This window comes from Salvelinus fontinalis, chromosome 42, assembly GCF_029448725.1.
Source record: "Salvelinus fontinalis isolate EN_2023a chromosome 42, ASM2944872v1, whole genome shotgun sequence".
Taxonomy (NCBI): Eukaryota; Metazoa; Chordata; class Actinopteri; order Salmoniformes; family Salmonidae; genus Salvelinus; species Salvelinus fontinalis.
This window is the reverse complement of record NC_074706.1, coordinates 23,949,039-23,967,977: the sequence shown is the minus strand read 5'-3', so window position 1 is coordinate 23,967,977 and position 18,939 is coordinate 23,949,039. Positions and strand designations below refer to the sequence as shown.

Below are 18,939 nucleotides of genomic sequence, written 5' to 3'. Positions count from 1 at the left end.
GAAGTCGTAGCATTGTGGATTTAGCTGACATATTATAGTCATCATGTGAAGTGTCTTAGAGAGACTTTTTTTTGGGATGACTGTTGTTTGGTGTGCTGGCATAGCCAAAACACTGTCATTGAAGTGTAACACTATATTTCCCCTCTAAATCTGGTTTTGCCTATGTTCAATTCATAGCAAATATAATGTCCCTCTTTTTCAAATAATTTTTAGGTCATTTATGGTAATCTTTCTAAACAACTCTGCTCTGAGTTTAAAAGATACCAGAGAGGACGAGGCTAAATCTGTTCACGAAAATAAGCCCACAAAGTGAGATATTTTTGTATGGAGGTAAATTATTTTTCCCCTCTTGTTACTATTTTATTTTTTAAACTCAGCATCGTTGGGAAGGGATCGTAAGCAAGCATTTCACAGTAAAGTATACACCAGTTGTATTCGGCGAATACCACAAATAAAATGTTATTTTTAGATTTTGATGGGTGTTGAATTCGGTCAACAAAAATGTAATTGCTAATTTGCTACATGAGGCTTATTTGACTGAATATCAGTTTCGTAATTATTAGGTTACGAATGCACTGATGGGTGGACCCACGTGGCATTTCGTCAACTTACCCAAAAACTATGTTTAATTAGAGTTGTGCCTGTTGTCAAAGAGAGGACTCATCATGGATATAATCCGTTTTAGCATGGACATTGCCATTGAAGGCTTCCACCATTTTTAAAGAAGTCAACTGGGTAGGGATTCCTATGAGTTGGGAGCAATTAGCCAATTAAGAAGAAAATGTACTACTTTAAAATGGAGATAGCCTCAATGGCGCTGCCATAGACTAAAAACATACGCTATAATAGCACAGATACCAAGATGACGCCACGTTCAAAACAACTGGGAACTCGGAAATCTCAGACTGTACACTTCAGAGCGTTCAAGAAGACTGAGAACTCAGAATAAAATGAGCTCAGACTGGGAAAAATCTTTTGAGCAGTCATCCAACTTGGAATTCCAAGTCTGGGAACTCGGGCCTCTTCTAGTGCTCTGACTTTTCAACCTTTAGATCACTAACGTCATGATTTGACCGTTTTTTCCCCAGTCATCTTGAAAGCACCATCAACCCTCTATTTTGTTTTTTATTCTATTATTTGTGTACTTGTTTGACATTTTACTGCATTGTTAGGAGCTAATAACATGAGCATTTCGCTGTGCTCGCTATATCATTTGCTAAATTGTGTACACAAACCAATAAACTTTGATCGCCTTCTCCCTTCCATCTAAGGACAAGTCTTTCCATTTTTAGAAAGACTATCTTGAATAATGTAGGGCATACGGGATCTGTGAAATGTGTATAGGTGCGGAGCTATTGTGAAATAGCACAGTTACAAGTGGAAATCAAACTGGATGGACAACAGAAATAGAGGAAGGACTAAGAACAAACAAGAGAGAACTATTATAAAGTTGACTGTGTCTGTAAAATGTGTATAAGATGTATAAATTGAAGGTAAAAACAGAAATGTTTATCAGTTTACTCCAATTGGGGGATCGGTGGTAGGGTTTGCAGGGAATAATAATAAAGGTATACTCTTTAAAAAAAGTAAGTATGTCTATGTAGGTATGTGTATGTATATATGTGTATATGTATGCAAACGTGAATGGATATATATATTTACCCCAAAAAATATGGGGGATTGGAAATGATGCAGACAATTACATTGGAAGCAACATTCTTTCCGCAATATTAAGCTGATCCACCCCCCCCAAAAAATAAATAAAATAAAATAAAAGACTATCTTGAATAGCTTGTCAATATAATACACAATCGTTGAAGAGGTTGGATGTGTAATGTAATAAGCAGTACCCCTTTTCCAGTGGTGTAAAACAGTTATTAAAATACTATAAAGTACTACTTGAGTAGTTTGTAGGGGTCTGTACTTTACAATTTATATTTGACAACTTTTACTCCACTACATTACTAAAGAAAATATGTACTTTTTACTCACATACATTTTTCATGACGTCAAAAAGTACTCCTTAAATTTAGAATGCTCAGACAGGACAGCAATATCGTCCAATTCTTGCACCTATCAATACAAGGCGTTGTTATCCCTACTGACTCTGATCTGGCGGAATCACTAAACACAAATACTGCATTTGTAAATTATATCTGAGTGTTGGAGTGTGCCCGTCTGTCCATAAATAAAAATAAGAAAGTCGTGCTGTCTGGTTTGCTTAATATAAGGAATTTGATGTATAGCATTTACTTTTACGAAAGTATGGCAATTGAGTACTTTTTCCATCACTGAATATTTTGAAGAACAGCGCAAATTCCGTTTTATTTAGCCACACCCTTTGACCTATGACGCCAACCAATAACAACTTATATTCCGTGTAAACGGAAGTAAACAATGACCAAGAACAATTTCCACGTTAGCGGTTTTATTTAGACGTTTATGAACAGAATGGAAGTCAAAATATGACTCATTTAACTGCACATTTACCCCAGGTAGTGTTTAATTCGCGCTGGAGACTGGACTTAGTTGATAGGTGTTATCTAGGTAGGGCTAGCTAGCTAGCTGCTATGGTTTTTCACACTCAAATAGCCTCCATCATGGAGGTGCTAGCGAATGCAGCCGTGGCAGAGGTCTGTAAACTCGTCGACGACGACTATGCAGTGTTTCGTTTGGAAATAACTCAAAGCCAGAAAGAAAACAGGGCATTGCGGAGGAAACTACAGCTACTGGAAATGAAGGTGGTACGGGAGCGCGTTCTCGTCAGCCGTCCCAGTAGTGTCAAGATCCTCGACCGATACAGAGGAATGGCAAGAGGTACATTTTGTAGAAGGTCGAGGCTGCGGGGCCTGTCGCCCCGTTCCCCTCTGCGCATGTGTGACTTTAGATGCATTAACCGAGCGAGGAAGAGGCGAAGCGATAATTTTTCTCAAACCAAAATCTGTCCACGAAAATAAGCCCAGGAAGGCTTATTTTTGTATGGAGGTAAATGAGTGTCGAATGGTCAACAATAAAATTAATGGCTAATTTGCTACGTGAGGCATATTTGATCAATATAAGTTTCATAATGGTTAGGTTGTTACCAAAGCACTGATATAAGTGGTATTTCTGCAAATTTGGGAAAAAAACACCTTTATGTCAGAGTTAGAGGACTCCTCATGGATATAACCTGTTGTTAGCATGGACATTGCCATTGAGGGCTTCCACCATTTTAAAGTAGTCAACGGGGTGGGGATTCCTATGAGTTGGGAACAATCAGCCAAAGAGGAAGAAAAAAAATGGCCTACTTTCAAATAAATGGAAAGGAAAGGGGGATACCTAGTCAGTTGTACAACTGAATGCCTTCAACTGAAATGTGCCTCCGTATATAACCCAATCCCTCTGAATCAGAGATAGCCTCAATGGCCCTGCCCATGCTGTCACAGACTCTATAATGGCACAGATACAAAGATGAGTCGTCTATATATCTCTATTGACTAGAATGGTCCCACCTGATCTCGCCTCCTCCCGCCTGTCTTCCATCTTTGAGGACATTTATATTATCAGAGCTGTCACTCTAATATCTTGTCAACATAATAGACAATCTTTGATTAACCACATACAGTATGGTTAACCAGAATTGGGTCTTGGTCAGTTTTTGGATTGTATGCAATAATTCCCCTGATTACTTAGCTATCTTGCACAAAGACACAATATCATATTCTAACCAGATTCTTGATTTACTGCATTTCCTAGTATTTAATAATTGAAAACAATAAGATGCATGGAACATAATCAATCTATGAATAGTACACTGCTCAAAAAAATAAAGGGAACACTTAAACAACACAATGTAACTCCAAGTCAATCACACTTCTGTGAAATCAAACTGTCCACTTAGGAAGCAACACTGATTGACAATAAATTTCACATGCTGTTGTGCAAATGGAATAGACAACAGGTGGAAATTATAGGCAATTAAGCAAGACACTCCCAATAAAGGAGTGGTTCTGCAGGTGGTGACCACAGACCACTTCTCAGTTCCTATGCTTCCTGGCTGATGTTTTGGTCACTTTTGAATGCTGGCGGTGCTTTCACTCTAGTGGTAGCATGAGACGGAGTCTACAACCCACACAAGTGGCTCAGGTAGTGCAGCTCATCCAGGATGGCACATCAATGCGAGCTGTGGCAAGAAGGTTTGCTGTGTCTGTCAGCGTAGTGTCCAGAGCATGGAGGCGCTACCAGGAGACAGGCCAGTACATCAGGAGACGTGGAGGAGGGCAACAACCCAGCAGCAGGACCGCTACCTCCACCTTTGTGCAAGGAGGACCAGGAGGAGCACTGCCAGAGCCCTGCAAAATGACCTCCAGCAGGCCACAAATGTGCATGTGTCTGCTCAAACGGTCAGAAACAGACTCCATGAGGGTGGTATGAGGGCCCGACGTCTACAGGTGGGGGTTGTGCTTACAGCCCAACACCGTGCAGGACGTTTGGCATTTGCCAGAGAACACCAAGATTGGCAAATTCGCCACTGGCGCCCTGTGCTCTTCACAGATGAAAGCAGGTTCACACTGAGCACATGTGACAGACGTGACAGAGTCTGGAGACGCCGTGGAGAACGTTCTGCTGCCTGCAACATCCTCCAGCATGACCGGTTTGGCGGTGGGTCAGTCATGGTGTGGGGTGGCATTTCTTTGGGGGGCCGCACAGCCCTCCATGTGCTCGCCAGAGGTAGCCTGACTGCCATTAGGTACCGAGATGAGCTCCTCAGACCCCTTGTGAGACCATATGCTGGTGCGGTTGGCCCTGGGTTCCTCCTAATGCAAGACAATGCTAGACCTCATGTGGCTGGAGTGTGTCAGCAGTTCCTGCAAGAGGAAGGCACTGATGCTATGGACTGGCCCGCCCGTTCCCCAGACCTGAATCCAATTGAGCACATCTGGGACATCATGTCTCGCTCCATCCACCAAAACCACGTTGCACCACAGACTGTCCAGGAGTTGGCGGATGCTTTAGTCCAGGTCTGGGAGGAGATCCCTCAGGAGACCATCCGCCACCTCATCAGGAGCATGCCCAGGCGTTTGTAGGGAGGTCATACAGGCACGTGGAGGCCACACACACTACTGAGCCTCATTTTGACTTGTTTTAAGGACATTACATCAATGTTGGATCAGCCTGTAGTGTGGTTTTCCACTTTAATTTTGAGTGTGACTCCAAATCCAGACCTCCATGGGTTGATAAATTTGATTTCCATTGATAATTTTTGTGTGATTTTGTTGTCAGCACATTCAACTATGTAAAGAAAAAAGTATTTAATAAGAATATTTCATTCAGATCTAGGATGTGTTATTTTAGTGTTCCCTTTATTTTTTTGAGCAGTGTATATCAGGCAGTTATGCAAAGTGTTACCTTATCTAGAATTCTAAAACTGTCAACAGTGTGTAGCGTTGAGCATTGACAGTAGCTAACCTAACCACCTCTTTTCCCCCAATCACTCTCTCAGGTGAAGGACATCTCACTGGAGGCCACAGGAGCTTTGTGAAGCCAGCGGGACACAATACATGGAGAGATGACCAACCAATCAGTTTTGATGAGGGGAGTGGAACCTCAACCCAGCACGTTATCGTGATAGAGGTTAGTGTAATAGTATTACATCAAATCTACAGTACATAAAATGTGGCCAGATTATTTCAGAAAGGCTCTGCCATTGGGGAGCTTGCAAGACTTCCCTATAACATTGTTATCCAATTCAACCCATGTACCAGTAATAACCTCTTCGCTTCTTGTGTCAGTCTGCAGATACAGAGGCTGCAGGTCCTTGTGTCAAGCAGGAGAAGTCTGAAGGAGAGGAGGACTCGCTGCACAGCAGAGACATCCAAACTGAAGTGGCTGGAGTGCCCCTTGTAGCCACGGAGGTCCCCACTGCCGCCCAAGTGCCGCCCAGGACCCGAGGTAACATCACGGAGGTCAGTGGAACGCCGAACGCCGTCCTCAAGCCAGAGACAGACACCGAGACTTTAACTGTAACACACAGGCTCTTACACACAGGATCTGACCACAGATCAGACCCAGAGAGACTGGGGCTGGGGAGATTTAGCTGTCTTCCTGCTCCCGGCTCAGAGTATTTACCATTATTTCACCAGAGCCAGAGGATGGTTCATTCCCGTGCAGAAAGTGATGGTGACGCGTTAAACACTGGTGGTGAGGATCCGTCTTGTTCTTACGCTACAGAGATGGATCTTGGCAACATATCCTTGGGTTTAGAGACACAGACTGATCTGTCTAGAGGGGACTGGAACCGGTACAGTAGTAGGGTACCTGAAGGGTGCCTAGATAAGAAAGGGGAGGTTATAGTCATAGATGAGGTGAAAGTGGAGGGCGACGCTCCTCCCACATGGAATGCAGATAACCACCTAGGAGACGGACACTCACAGGGCAGAGATTTCTTAGATAACAGGGAAAGCTTAGAGACAAATCTAAATGTCACAACCAAGTCCCCTTTACACGCGTTCAGGGAAAGCGACTTAGTGTCAACATCGATGGGGCCTTCTAATTCACACGGCCGCGTCCTTTTCGATCAGGTATTGAACTCAAACGACAGGGCTAGAGCGCAGGCTCGGGGAGAAGGAGCCACATCAGGCAATAGTAAAGAGAAGCGGTTCCTCTGCATGTTCTGTAACAAAAGCTTCAGCTGCTCCCAGAATGTGGAGATACACCAGAGGATCCACACAGGGGAGAAACCCTTCAGCTGTACCCAGTGTCATATGCGCTTTGCCCAGGCTGGTCACCTAAAGAGGCACCAAATGGTCCACACAGGGGAGAAACCCTACAGCTGTCCCCAGTGTGAGAAGAGGTTCTCCCGGCAGGACCAGCTGAAGAGCCACCTGAATGTCCACACAGGAGAAAGGCTGTTTGCATACAAACGCATTGCGGGAAGAGGTTCTCAGAGAGGCTCTACCTCAGGATACACCAGCAGAAAAACCAATCCACTATATAACATAGAAAGTAACCGTTCCACTCAATAGCTTCTGACCTTTAGATCAAACCCTGCATTAACAACAAAGAGGAATTTTCTGCAGAAAAAGATCCACAGATGCATTTGGAATAACAAGAGTAACAGATTTCAGTGTTGGATATTCCTGGGTAGAATATTGTGTGATATACAGTGGGGTCAGAAATTATTGACACACTTGAGAAAGATAAGCAATAGTGACTTTGTAAAATAAAAAATTCAAATACTGAGCTATATTGTATGCAATTTAAAAAAATTGAAATATAATTTATATATTATTTTATACTAATAAAATTGCTCAGAAAAGTATTTTTTTTAACAAGTAAGACTTTTATTTCAAAAAGGTAGGGTTCAAAATGATTATCACAGCTAAAGATTCTTTTAGATAAAGTAGTCAAAAGTTTGATATTTGGTCCCATATTCCTAACACTCAATGTCTAAATCAAACTTGTGACTTTACGAACTTGTTGGATGCATTTGCAGTTTTAGTTGTGTTTCAGATTATATTGTGCCCACTAGAAATGAAAGGTAAATAACCTTTTACTGCAGGGGGCTAAATCAGGATCACACAGAGTGTTTGTAGGTAGTCTTAAACAAATCTACTTTGAAACAAAAGTATACTCCTCACACACATGGTTATGGGCTTTAAAAAAAGAAGACACTTGTACCATGTCTGATATAGAGTTGAAATGTATACATTTTTGGCTTTGCATCACAATATTACACTTTATATACATCAAACAAGACTGAAATATAACAAAACTGTTTGAAATAGAAACGCCGGATTTTACTTAAAAAAAAAAATGTCTATTAATAACATTCCACCCATGAGGTCACTAGAGGGCGATTTGGTCAGTTGACCGCAGAAATTAAGTATTTTGTCCCATATTCATAGCATGTCGTGACTACATCAAGCTTGTGACTCTACAAATTTGTTGGATGCATTCGCTGTTTGCTTTGGTTGTGTTTCAGATTATTTTGTGCCCAATAGAAATGAATAGTAAATCATGTAGTGTGTCATTTTGGAGTCACTTTTATTGTAAATCACTATAGAATATGTTTCTAAACACTTCAACATTAATGTGGATGCTACCATGATTACGGATAATCCTAAATGAATTGTGAATGATGATGAGTGAGAATGATACAGAGGGTCAAAGATCATACCCCCAAGACATGCTCACCTCTTGTATTATTGTATTATTGGTAATGGTAAGAGGTTAGCATGAATGGGGGTATGATCTTTGACCCTCTGTATCATTCTCACTCATCATCATTCACAATTCATTTAGGATTATCCGTAATCATGGTAGCATCCACATTAATGTTGAAGTGTTTCGAAACATATTCTATTGTTATTTACAATATAAGTGAATCCAAAATGACACAATACGTTATTTACCATTCATTTCTATTGGGCACAAACAAAATGTTTTCCCCAAGACACTTTTAATGAGAAAATTCATGCAGTTTATTAAATTCATGCAGATTTTTAGTTGAGACGTGTATGTGGTTTTCATATGGTGTGTTGAGATTTTTTTTAAATGTTTAATAAACACAAAATGGGACTTTTCATTCTAAGGTTTTTAATTGAGACTCTCTTTTAATATACATCACATCTGGACCCCTATCCACAAAGCATCTCGGAGTAGAAAATTGGTCATAAGTGCTGAGAATAGAGACATTTTACTCCTACTCTAATGGGTAAAAATAAAAGCTATGCATGAAGCACTTTTAGTTATTAGAGTCCCACCTAGTCGATAGATATTTAGATAACCTGATTGTCCTAATCAGTTAACAGCAGGTGTCTTGATAATAGAAAAAGGTAAAGAATCCGTGGTTTCTTTGGCGTGGTTAAAATACTGTTTTGATATTTCTATATGATCAATTCATAAATATTCTAGACCTACAGTACCATTCAAAAGTTTGGACACACCTACTCATTCAAGGGTTTTTCTTTATTTGTACTATTTTCTACATTGTAGAATAATAATGAAGACAAACTATGAAATAACACATTTGTAGTAACCAAAAAAGTGTTACCTGGAATGCTTGAAGGAGTTCCCACATGCTGAACACTTGTTGGCTGACTTTCCTTCACTCTGCGGTCTAACTCATCCCAAACCATCTCAATTGGGTTGAGGTCTGGTGATTGTGGAGGTCAGGTCATCTGATGCAGCACTTCATCACTCTACTTCTTGGTCACACAGCTTGGAGGTGTGTTTTGGGTCATTGTCCTGTTGAAAAACTAATGATAGTCCCACAAGCGCAAACCAGATGGGATGGCGTATCACTGCAGAATGTTTTGATAGCCATGCTGGTTAAGTGTGCCTTGAATTCTAAATAAGTCACCATCACACCTCTTCCTCCATGCATCATGGTGGGAACCACACATGCGGAGATCATCCTTTCACCTAATCTGCGTCTCACAAAGACACGGCGGTTGGAACCAAAAATCTCAAATTTGGACATCAGACCGGGCTGACGGCTTTGCTGTACCACAGCCGAAACCTGCCAGCAACCTACGTAAGAGAGGTTGTACCTACCTACCAAATGTCGCACAGTAAATGTCGCACAGTGTCCATTACAATGTAGAAAAACGCATATCAGCCATCGTTCAGTAGTTATCCATTAAACTGGAGCTCCATCTTATTCTTTAATTATTTATATGCGAATTCGTGGCCGCAATTGATGGAATCTTTGGAGATAACAATAGATAGTCCACTGGTTTCCATCTGTGGTGAAGGCTTCCCTAAATTAATGCTTATGACAAATCCATCTCCAGAACCAGCCATAGGCCCATCTTTTGAATAGTGTTTTTTTTTTTTTTTTACACACAGCAACAGATAATAATAGCTAGCTAGATAAGGTTAGCAATATACAGTGCCCTACTTTTGGACAGTGAAGCATTTTTTCATCTTTTGGCTCTATACTCCAAAGGTTTGGATTTGAAATCAAACAATAACTATGAGGTTGAAGTGCAGACTGTCAGCTATAATTTTAGGGTATTTTCATCCATATCGGTTTAACCGTTTAGAAATTACAGCACTTTATTTACATAGCCCCCTTTATTTTAGAGGACCAAAAGTGTTGGGACAAATTCACTTATGTGTATTATAGTAGTAAAAAGTTAAGTATTTGGTTCCATATTCATAGCACGCCATGACTAGATCAAGCTTGTGCTCAAACATTTGTTGGAACTCAAACATTTGTTGGATGCATTCACTGTTTGTTTAGGTTGTGTTTCAGATTATTTAGTGTCCAATAGAAATTAATGGTAAATAATGTATTGTGCCATTTTGGAATCACTTATATTGTAAATATGAATAGAATATGTTTCTAAACACTTCTACATTAATGTGATTACTACCATGATGATTGATTATCCTGAATAAATAGTGAATAATGATGAGTGAGAAAGTTAGACACACAAATATCATACCCCCAAGTTGGGCTGTGGCGGTCATGACATTTTGTCATGCAAAAGACTACCGGTCCTACAGTAATTGACCGTTAATCACATAAACACGTTTAGCATCTCCAGGCCTCCATACACACAAGCCGCATACAAGGCACTGATGGGTAAAAAATGCTTCACTGTCCCAATAATTACAGACGGCACTGTAGCTAGCTTGCTAAGGTTAGCATGCTAGCTAGCTAAACTGACAGCTGTGTCCTATTTGTTGATGTTTATCAACCACGTGGAAATCCCCACACCCAATTCGTGAATATGTATAAATAGCCTTTATCATTCTTTGGAGGTGGAATCTAAACATGCATTTCCTCTCCTCCGGAGGGGGGGGGTCCTTTGATGTACAGTCACATTCACCGTAACCTCTTCCCCAGGCTAATGCGCACAGCACATATGAGGAAGTGTCTGGGGACGAGATTACATCACGGTAGTTGTCTGAGTCAGAGAGGAAGAGGTGACATTAGAGGATTTACTCCACCTAAAATCTGCACACGTTTGGGGTTTGAACTGGTTCAGGGAACAGAACCGAAAACCAGAAAATGACAACATTTTTTGAGGAACAGAATAAGCATACACCCGACAGTGCTTTATAACCAATATACACTTTCTTAATAAATATACCTACACACTAATAAACATCTACTGTACACGTCAAAATAGTTTAGTCATTCCAAAACCAAACTACATAGGATATTTCCTGATACATCCCCTATGTGTGATAAATGTCAGGCTGCACAGGGTACACTACTCCACTGCTTTGCCCTATGCTCTAGCTTGTATGGTTACTGGTGTGGAATTTTTAGGATCCTCTCTGAAGTTCTGGAGACTTCAATCGACCCAGACCCGCTTCTGATAATCCTGGGAGTGTCTGATTCCCTAATCGGATTAACCAACCCCCAAAAACAACTCATCTCTTACAGTCTCATTTCGGCAAAAAAACTAATCTTGTTGTTCTGGAAAAAGAGGGAAGCGCCCACTACCAAATTATGGCTCAGCGAATTGGCAAACACGGTGCACTTAGAAAGGATTAGATATATTCTGAACAATAAATTATCAACATTTGATCAGATCTGGCAGCCTTTCCTCTCTTACTTGGACCATTCGGCGCTGTGAATTTGTACTTTTTAACGCACTCTCAATTGTAATATTTTAATCCACCTCTGGGCAGCACGTGCTGGCACCGCCACCCGAGCAATGGGGAGGGGAATAAGGGGAAGGGATAAAGGGGGGAGGGATAAAGGGGGGGAATAAGGGGGGGGTGACACCCACCCTCTTTCTTTCTACCTGTCCTTGTTTTGTATGTCTTGTTTTGTAATAATTGTTTTGTACCCAGAACTCTGGATCTTTTTATTTCTGTCTGCTCTTTTATGTTTAGTTAAAAATTGTATACCTGCCTTTCATACCTATACACCATTCCTGTGTGTGTTCAATAAAAAATATTTGAACGAAAATAGTTTAGTCAGCCTTGTCTGATGATGACTTTTGACTTATAGCTGATTTAGTTGTACCCACAACAACATGATGGGTTTAACAACAATGAAGTCATTCTGTAACTACAGTGTAGAACTTAAACATAGTGGGGATGGGTCAACACTCCATGTTTAAAGTCTGTTTATTGTCTGTGTGTACTTACCTGAGGGAGTGTATGTCTGTGTAATCTGTATCACATCTCTCTTCCAGGAGGAGGGTCCAGAAGTGCTGCTGGTGAAGGAGGAGGGGTGTGAGGAGGGTCTGGGGAACCCTGAGGGGACCATGGACATGGAGGACAACCAAACTACTCCTACTCCTGGACCGACAGAGGATTCAGCTGAGCAGCACAGGACCACACACAGTCTCACTGAGGTGAGCCCACTGTGAACTAGTGTCTGTATCCACAAAGTGTCTTAGTGTAGGAGTACTGATCTAGGATCAGTTTGGCCTTTTAGATCATAATGAACATTTTGAAAGTTCCTAGATCAACACTCCTTCTCTGAGACTCTTTGTGGATACGTGCCCAGGTCTTGATTCATTTTGTCTTAAGTGTGGGACCATGCCTTTGAATTTTGGCAATGAAGACTGAAACACTCCCATTCTTTGCACTAAGCTAGTTAGCATTACTGGACACAGATACATAATAATGATATCCAAGAGTTCATCGGACTCTGGGGAAGTATAAGAGTGTCTGCTAGATGACTAAAATGTAAATGTAGATAAAGGGCTTCATTGCCAAAATCCTGAACTATCCCTTTAAAGAGTGTCAAGTAATCAAATCAACTAACACTTTTGCGTAGTATGAAATCAACATGTTTGCATTGTACTCAAAGCAATGCCTCATTGCCCAATCAGAAGATGCTCCATAGCAGGGTGCTGATATCAGATTTCTTGATCCAACATCCTCTCACTCTGCATCTCTCACAGTCAGTAGACATGGAGGATGGGAAGCCTGATCTGCTGCTGGTCAAACAAGAGACAATAGAAGACGGACCAGAGAGCATTGATCTGCTGAGTGGACTACAGATGGGGGAGCAAAGTAAGGGAGACATGCATATACAGAACATAATATATAGAGATATTCTAGAGAGATGGCATTGACAGAGATGGTCGCCTCGCTTCACGTTCTTAGGAAACTATGCAGTATTTAGTTTTTTTTATGTATTATTTCTTACATTGTTACCCTAGGAAATCTTAAGTCTTATTACATACAGCCGGGAAGAACTATTGGATATAAGAGCAACATCAACTTACCAACATTACGACCAGGAATACGACTTTCCCGAAGCGGATCCTCTGTTTGGACCACCACCCAGGACAATGGATTTAATCCCAGTAGCCGAACCAAAACAATGGTGCCGCAGAAGGGGCAGACGGAGCGGCCTCCTGGTCAGGCTCCGTAGATGTGCACATCGCTCACCGCTCCCGAGTATACTACTCGCCAATGTCCAGTCTCTTGACAACAAGGTAGACGAAATTTGAGCAAGGGTTGCCTTCCAGAGAGACATTAGAAATGGTAACAACAGTCTCTGTTTCACGGAAACGTGGCTCACTCGGGATATGTTATCAGAGTCGGTACAGCCATTCGGTTTCTTCACGCATCGCACCGACAGAAACAAACATCTCTCTGGTAAGAGGAAAGGCGGGGGTGTATGCCTTATGATTAACGATTTGTGGTGTAATCATAACATACAGAAACTCAAGTCCTTTTGTTCACCTGACCTAGAATTCCTTACAATCAAATGCCGACCGCATTATCTACCAAGAGAATTCTCTTCTATTATAATCACAGCCGTGTATATCCCCCCCTCAAGCAGACACCTCGACGGCCCTGAAAGAACTTCACTGGACTCTATGTAAACTGGAAACCATATATCCTGAGGCTGCATTTATTGTAGCTGGGGATTTTAACAAAGCTAATCTGAAAACAAGGCTCCCTAAATTTTATCAGCATATCGATTGCGCAACTCGAGCTGGCAGCATTCTGGATCATTGCTACTCTAACTTCCGCGACGCATACAAAGCCCTCCCCTGCCCTCCTTTCGGCAAATCTGACCACAACTCCATTTTGTTGCTCCCTGCCTATAGACAGAAACTAAAACAGGAAACGCACGTGCTCAGGTCTGTTCAACGCTGGTCCGACCAATCTGATTCCACCCTTCAAGATTGCTTCGATCACGTGGACGGGGATATTTTCCGGATAGCCTCAGACAACAACATTGATGTATACGCTGACTCGGTGAGCGAGTTTATTAGCAAGTGCATCTGTGATGTTGTACCCACTGTGACAATTAAAACCTTCCCTAACCAGAAACCGTGGATTGATGGCAGCATTTGCACAAAACTGAAAGCGCGAACCACTGCTTTTAATCATGGCAAGGCGACCAGAAACATGACCGAATACAAACAGTGTAGCTATTCCCTCCGCAAGGCAGGCTGGTTGGTGTGTTTACGGACATATTCAATCAATCCCTATCCCAGTCTGCTGTGCCCACATGTTTCAAGAGGGCCACCATTGTTCCTGTTCCCAAGAAAGCTAAGGTAACTGACCTAAACGACTATTGCCTCGTAGCACTTACTTCTGTCATCATGAAAAGCTTTGAGAGGCTAGTCAAGGATCATATCACCTCCACCCTACCTGATACCCTAGACCCACTCCAATTTGCTTACCGCCCCAATAGGTCCACAGACGACGCAATCACACTGCCATAACCCATCTGAACAAGATGAATACCTATGTAAGAATGCATTTAACCATAGTACCCTCCAAACTCGTCATTAAGCTTGACACCCTGGGTCTCGACCCCGCCCTGTGCAACTGCATCCTGGACTTTCTGACGGGCCGCCTCCAGGTGATGAGGGTAGGAAACAACATCTCCACCCCGCTGATCCTCAACACTGCGGCCCCACAAGGGTGCGTTCTCAGCCCTCTCCTGTACTCCCTGTTCACCCATGACTGCGTGGCCATGCACGCCTCCAACTCAATCATCAAGTTTGCCGACGACACTACAGTGGTAGGCTTGATTACCAGCAACGACGAGACGGCCTACAGGGAGGAGGGGAGGGCCCTCGGAGTGTGGTGTCAGGAAAATAACCTCACACTCAACGTCAACAAAACAAAGGAGATGATCGTGGACTTCAGGAAACAGCAGAGGGAGTACTCCCCTATCCACATTGACGGGACAGTCGTGGAGAAGGTGGAAAGTTTTATGTTCCTCGGTGTGCACATCACGGACAAACTGAAATGGTCCACCCACACAGACAGTGTGGTGAAGAAGGCACAATAGCGCCTCTTCAACCTTAGGAGGCTGAAGAAATTTGGCTTGTCACCGAAAGCACTCACAAACTTTTACAGATGCACAATCGAGAGCATCCTGTCGGGCTGTATCACAGCCAGGTACGGCAACTGCACCGCCCACAACCGTAAGCCTCTCCAGAGGGTAGTGCGGTCTGCACAATGCATCACCGGGGGCTAACTACCTGCCCAATAATAAAGGTATATTCTTAAAAAAGTATGTATATCTATATAGGTATGTGTATGTATATGGATATATATATATATATATATATATATATCTACCCCAAAAATATATGAGGGATTGGAAATTATGCAGACAATTACATTGATGGAAGCAGCAATCTTTCCGCAATATTAAGCTGATCCACCCCTTAAAAAGTCGCTAGAGCGCGCTGAGCCAATTGTGCGCTCCCTTGTGCGCCACCTACTGACCCGGGATTGAACCCGGGTCTGTAGCGATGCCACAAGCACTGCGATGCAATGCCTTACACCGCTGCGCCACTAGGGAGGCCCCCATTTTGCCCATTCTAACGTTCAGTCAAACAGTAACTGAATGCATCTATGCATGTCTGCCTGCTTAATATAGCAAGCCACGTCCATGTAAATCACTGTCTGTAGGAGCAAACCATTTTCGTGGGGGGGTGTACCTAATAAACACACATTATAATGTATGACCGTGACCAGGTAATTGACAAAAAAAAAGATAAGTAATAAAGTTCTCTCTGCCATGTTTGTAAAATCTATTTTGTAACCTCTTCCTGCAGGTGGTTGGCTGGAGGCTAACAAAGGAGACTGGGCAGCCATCTTGGATTCTCAGACCCAGACGGGTGCAGCCAAAGGCCCAGGGTACGACATCACCGAGCAGGCCAGGACCAGAGGCGACATAGTGAAGGTCAATGGATGGGACAGCGTCCTCAACTATGGGCTGGGGAACAACACTGTTAACCACAACCAGAAACAGAGAGTGGAACATAAAATAACATCCGAACTTAGTCTCCATAAAAGACTGGCTGAGACCAGGGCGAGATGTAGATTTGGTCTGCAGGGACAGGGCAGTGTCCATATGCAGCTGGAGAGAACAGACATAGACTCGGCCAGCGATGCTCCCTCCTGCTCCTATAGTTGTGATTCAGAGAGACGGATGGCACCTCAGGTTGACCCCCTAACAGATGCTGCCTTTAGCCTGCCTTCTATAGGATCTATCAACTGGAAGATGGACCCTGTGACAACACAAACACTCCCATGCCTTCATCCTCCTCACACTCTCCTAATGCTAAACCAGACCTCAGACAATGCCAGTGCATCAACCCTAAATGGCAACACAAGCCCATTGACAAATGACAGTAGTAGTAACGCTATCAGCAGATCTGGTGGCAAAGAGAAGCGCTTCCCATGTTCGTTTTGTGGGAAAGTCTTCCGTTTGCCGAAACAGGTGGAGATCCACCAGAGGATGCACACCGGGGAAAAACCGTTTGGCTGCCACCTGTGCCGGGCCAAATTCTCACACTCGTCCAGCCTGAAGAGGCACCAGAGGGTCCACACAGGGGTGAAACCCTTCAGCTGTACCCAGTGTCAGACGCGCTTTGCTCAGGCTGGTCACCTGAAGAGGCACCAGAGGGTCCACACGGGAGAGAGGCCGTTCACCTGTACGCACTGCGGGAAGAGGTTCTCAGAGAAGAGCTACCTCAGGATACACCAGCAGAAAATGCACAGGGCCCATGTATAGAGTATTGTGACATGTAGTTAGTTTGTTTGTAGTTATTTCTGTTGGTTTTGGATGTAGTAGGGAACTGGATGAGGTGAACTGAGGAAAGAATGAGTATGATTAAATAGATGATATGTCACGCCTGCTCCCGCTTTTCCTCTCTGGCGTTTGAGGGTGCCAGGCTGCCCATCATTACGCATACCTGTCACCATCATTACGCACATCAGCACTCGCTGGACTCTGTTACCTTGTTGATTCACCCTCCTATATCTGTCTGTTCCTCTGTTAGATCCCTGTGTCAGCATTATTGTCGTTTTTGTTTTCCCGTGTCCAGACGCTGTCCGTATTCTGTTCCTGTCCGTGTTTCATTAAATGTTCACTCCTTGTACTTGCTTCTCATCTCCAGTGTCTGTCCTCACGATATGGTGATGGTTGGTGTGATGGTGTCTGTAAAAATGCTTCACTGATGAAGAGTGACAATCTTGTCCCTTTAGGTTGATACGGGTGTTTTATAGTGAGATACGGATGGTGCCTTAATTCATGTTTACTTGACATGAAGTAGTGACGATGTGTGTAATGTAATGTTGAACCTTTTCCAAAGTATTTTTAAATAGATTTTATCAAAGCAGGGTGTCACGTTCCTGACCTATTTCTGTTAGTTTTGTATGTGTCAGTTCGTCAGGACGTGAGTTTGGGTGGGCAGTCTATGTTTTCTGTTTCTATGTTGGTTTAAGGGCTGCCTGGTATGGCTCTCAATTAGAGGCAGGTGTTTTGCGTTTCCTCTAATTGAGAGTCATATTAAGGTAGGTTGTTTCACAGTGTTCGTGGTGGGTGGTTGTCTCCTGTGTCAGTGTTTGTCACGCCACACGGGACTGTATCGGTTTATGTAGTCTGTTTTCCTGTTTGTGAGTTCTTCGTGTTTTGTGTAAGTTCCATGTCCAGGTCTGTCTACGTCGTTTGTTGTTTTGTAGTTTATTAAGTATAGTTCGTTTTTTGTCTTCGTTGTTTTGTCGTGTCTTAATAAATATCATGTCTAAATATCACGCTGCGTCTTGGTCGAATCACTACTCCTCCTCTTCGGTTGTAGAGGAGGAGGAATACCGATACAGAACCACCCACCAAATAACCAGAACCAAGCAGCGGTGTAACGGGAGGAAGGGACAGCGCAAGAAGGAGGAATGGACATGGGAGGATGTTTTGGACGGTAAAGGTTGCTACACATGGGAGGAGATCCTGGCTGGAAGGGATCGCCTCCCATGGGAACAGCTGGAGGCACTGAGGAGAGCAGAGGGAACCGGAGAAGGGAACCGGCGTTATGAGGGGACGCGTCTAGCACGGAAGCCCGAAAAGCCCGTGAGTACTACCCAAAAATTTCTTGGGGGGAGGGGGGGGGGGCTAAGAGGTAGTGGGCCAAGGGCAGGTAGGAGACCTGCGCCCACTTACCAGGCTAACCGTGGAGAGCGGGAGTACGGGCAGACACCGTGTTACGCAGTAGAGCGCACGGTGTCTCCTGTATGTGTTCATAGCCCGGTGCGGGTTATTCCACCTCCCCGCACTGTTAGGGCTAGATTGGGCATTGAGCCAAATGTCATGAAGCCGGCCCTACATATCTGGCCACCAGTACGTCTCCTTGGGCCGGCTTACATGGCACCAGCCTTACACATAGTGTCCCCGGTTCGCCTACATAGCCCGATGCGGGTTATTCCACCTCCCCGCACTGGTCGGGCGACGGGGAGCATTCAACCAGGTAAGGTTGGGCAGGCTCAATGCTCAAGGGAGCCAGTACGCTTGCACGGTCCGGTATTTCCGGCACTACCTCCCCGCCCCAGCCCAGTACCACCAGTGCCTACACCACGCACCAGGCTTCCAGTGCGTTTCCAGAGCCCTGTTCCTCCTCCACGCACTCTCTCTATGGTGCGTGTCTCCAGCCCAGTGCCTCCAGTTCCGGCACCACGCACTAAGCCACCTGTGCGTCTCCAGAGCCCTGTACACACTGTTCCTTC

General features: G+C 43.5%; 1 protein-coding gene across 1 annotated transcript; it reads left to right on the top strand.

The window, feature by feature from the left end:
- Window positions 1–2,347: 2,347 nt before the first annotated feature.
- Window positions 2,348–17,979, top strand: LOC129841217 (zinc finger protein 662-like). The gene is made up of 6 exons (XM_055909379.1): window positions 2,348–2,817; window positions 5,483–5,613; window positions 5,772–5,945; window positions 12,144–12,305; window positions 12,861–12,972; window positions 15,996–17,979. Exons 1-6 carry the CDS (start codon window positions 2,571–2,573, stop codon window positions 16,955–16,957), a joined length of 1,788 nt encoding a protein of 595 aa, XP_055765354.1. The 5' UTR covers window positions 2,348–2,570; the 3' UTR covers window positions 16,958–17,979.
- The last annotated feature ends 960 nt before the right edge of the window (window positions 17,980–18,939 follow it).

What these genes read in the sequence shown, in the direction of transcription:
- LOC129841217 (XM_055909379.1), top strand. Translation starts at nt 2,571, where the DNA reads ATGGTTTTTCACACTCAAATAGCCTCCATCATGGAGGTGCTAGCGAAT. An exon ending in AGCACGTTATCGTGATAGAG is followed by an intron (nt 5,614 to 5,771) that starts GTTAGTGTAATA and finishes TTCTTGTGTCAG; the next exon opens with TCTGCAGATACAGAGGCTGC. An exon ending in ACTACAGATGGGGGAGCAAA is followed by an intron (nt 12,973 to 15,995) that starts GTAAGGGAGACA and finishes CTCTTCCTGCAG; the next exon opens with GTGGTTGGCTGGAGGCTAAC.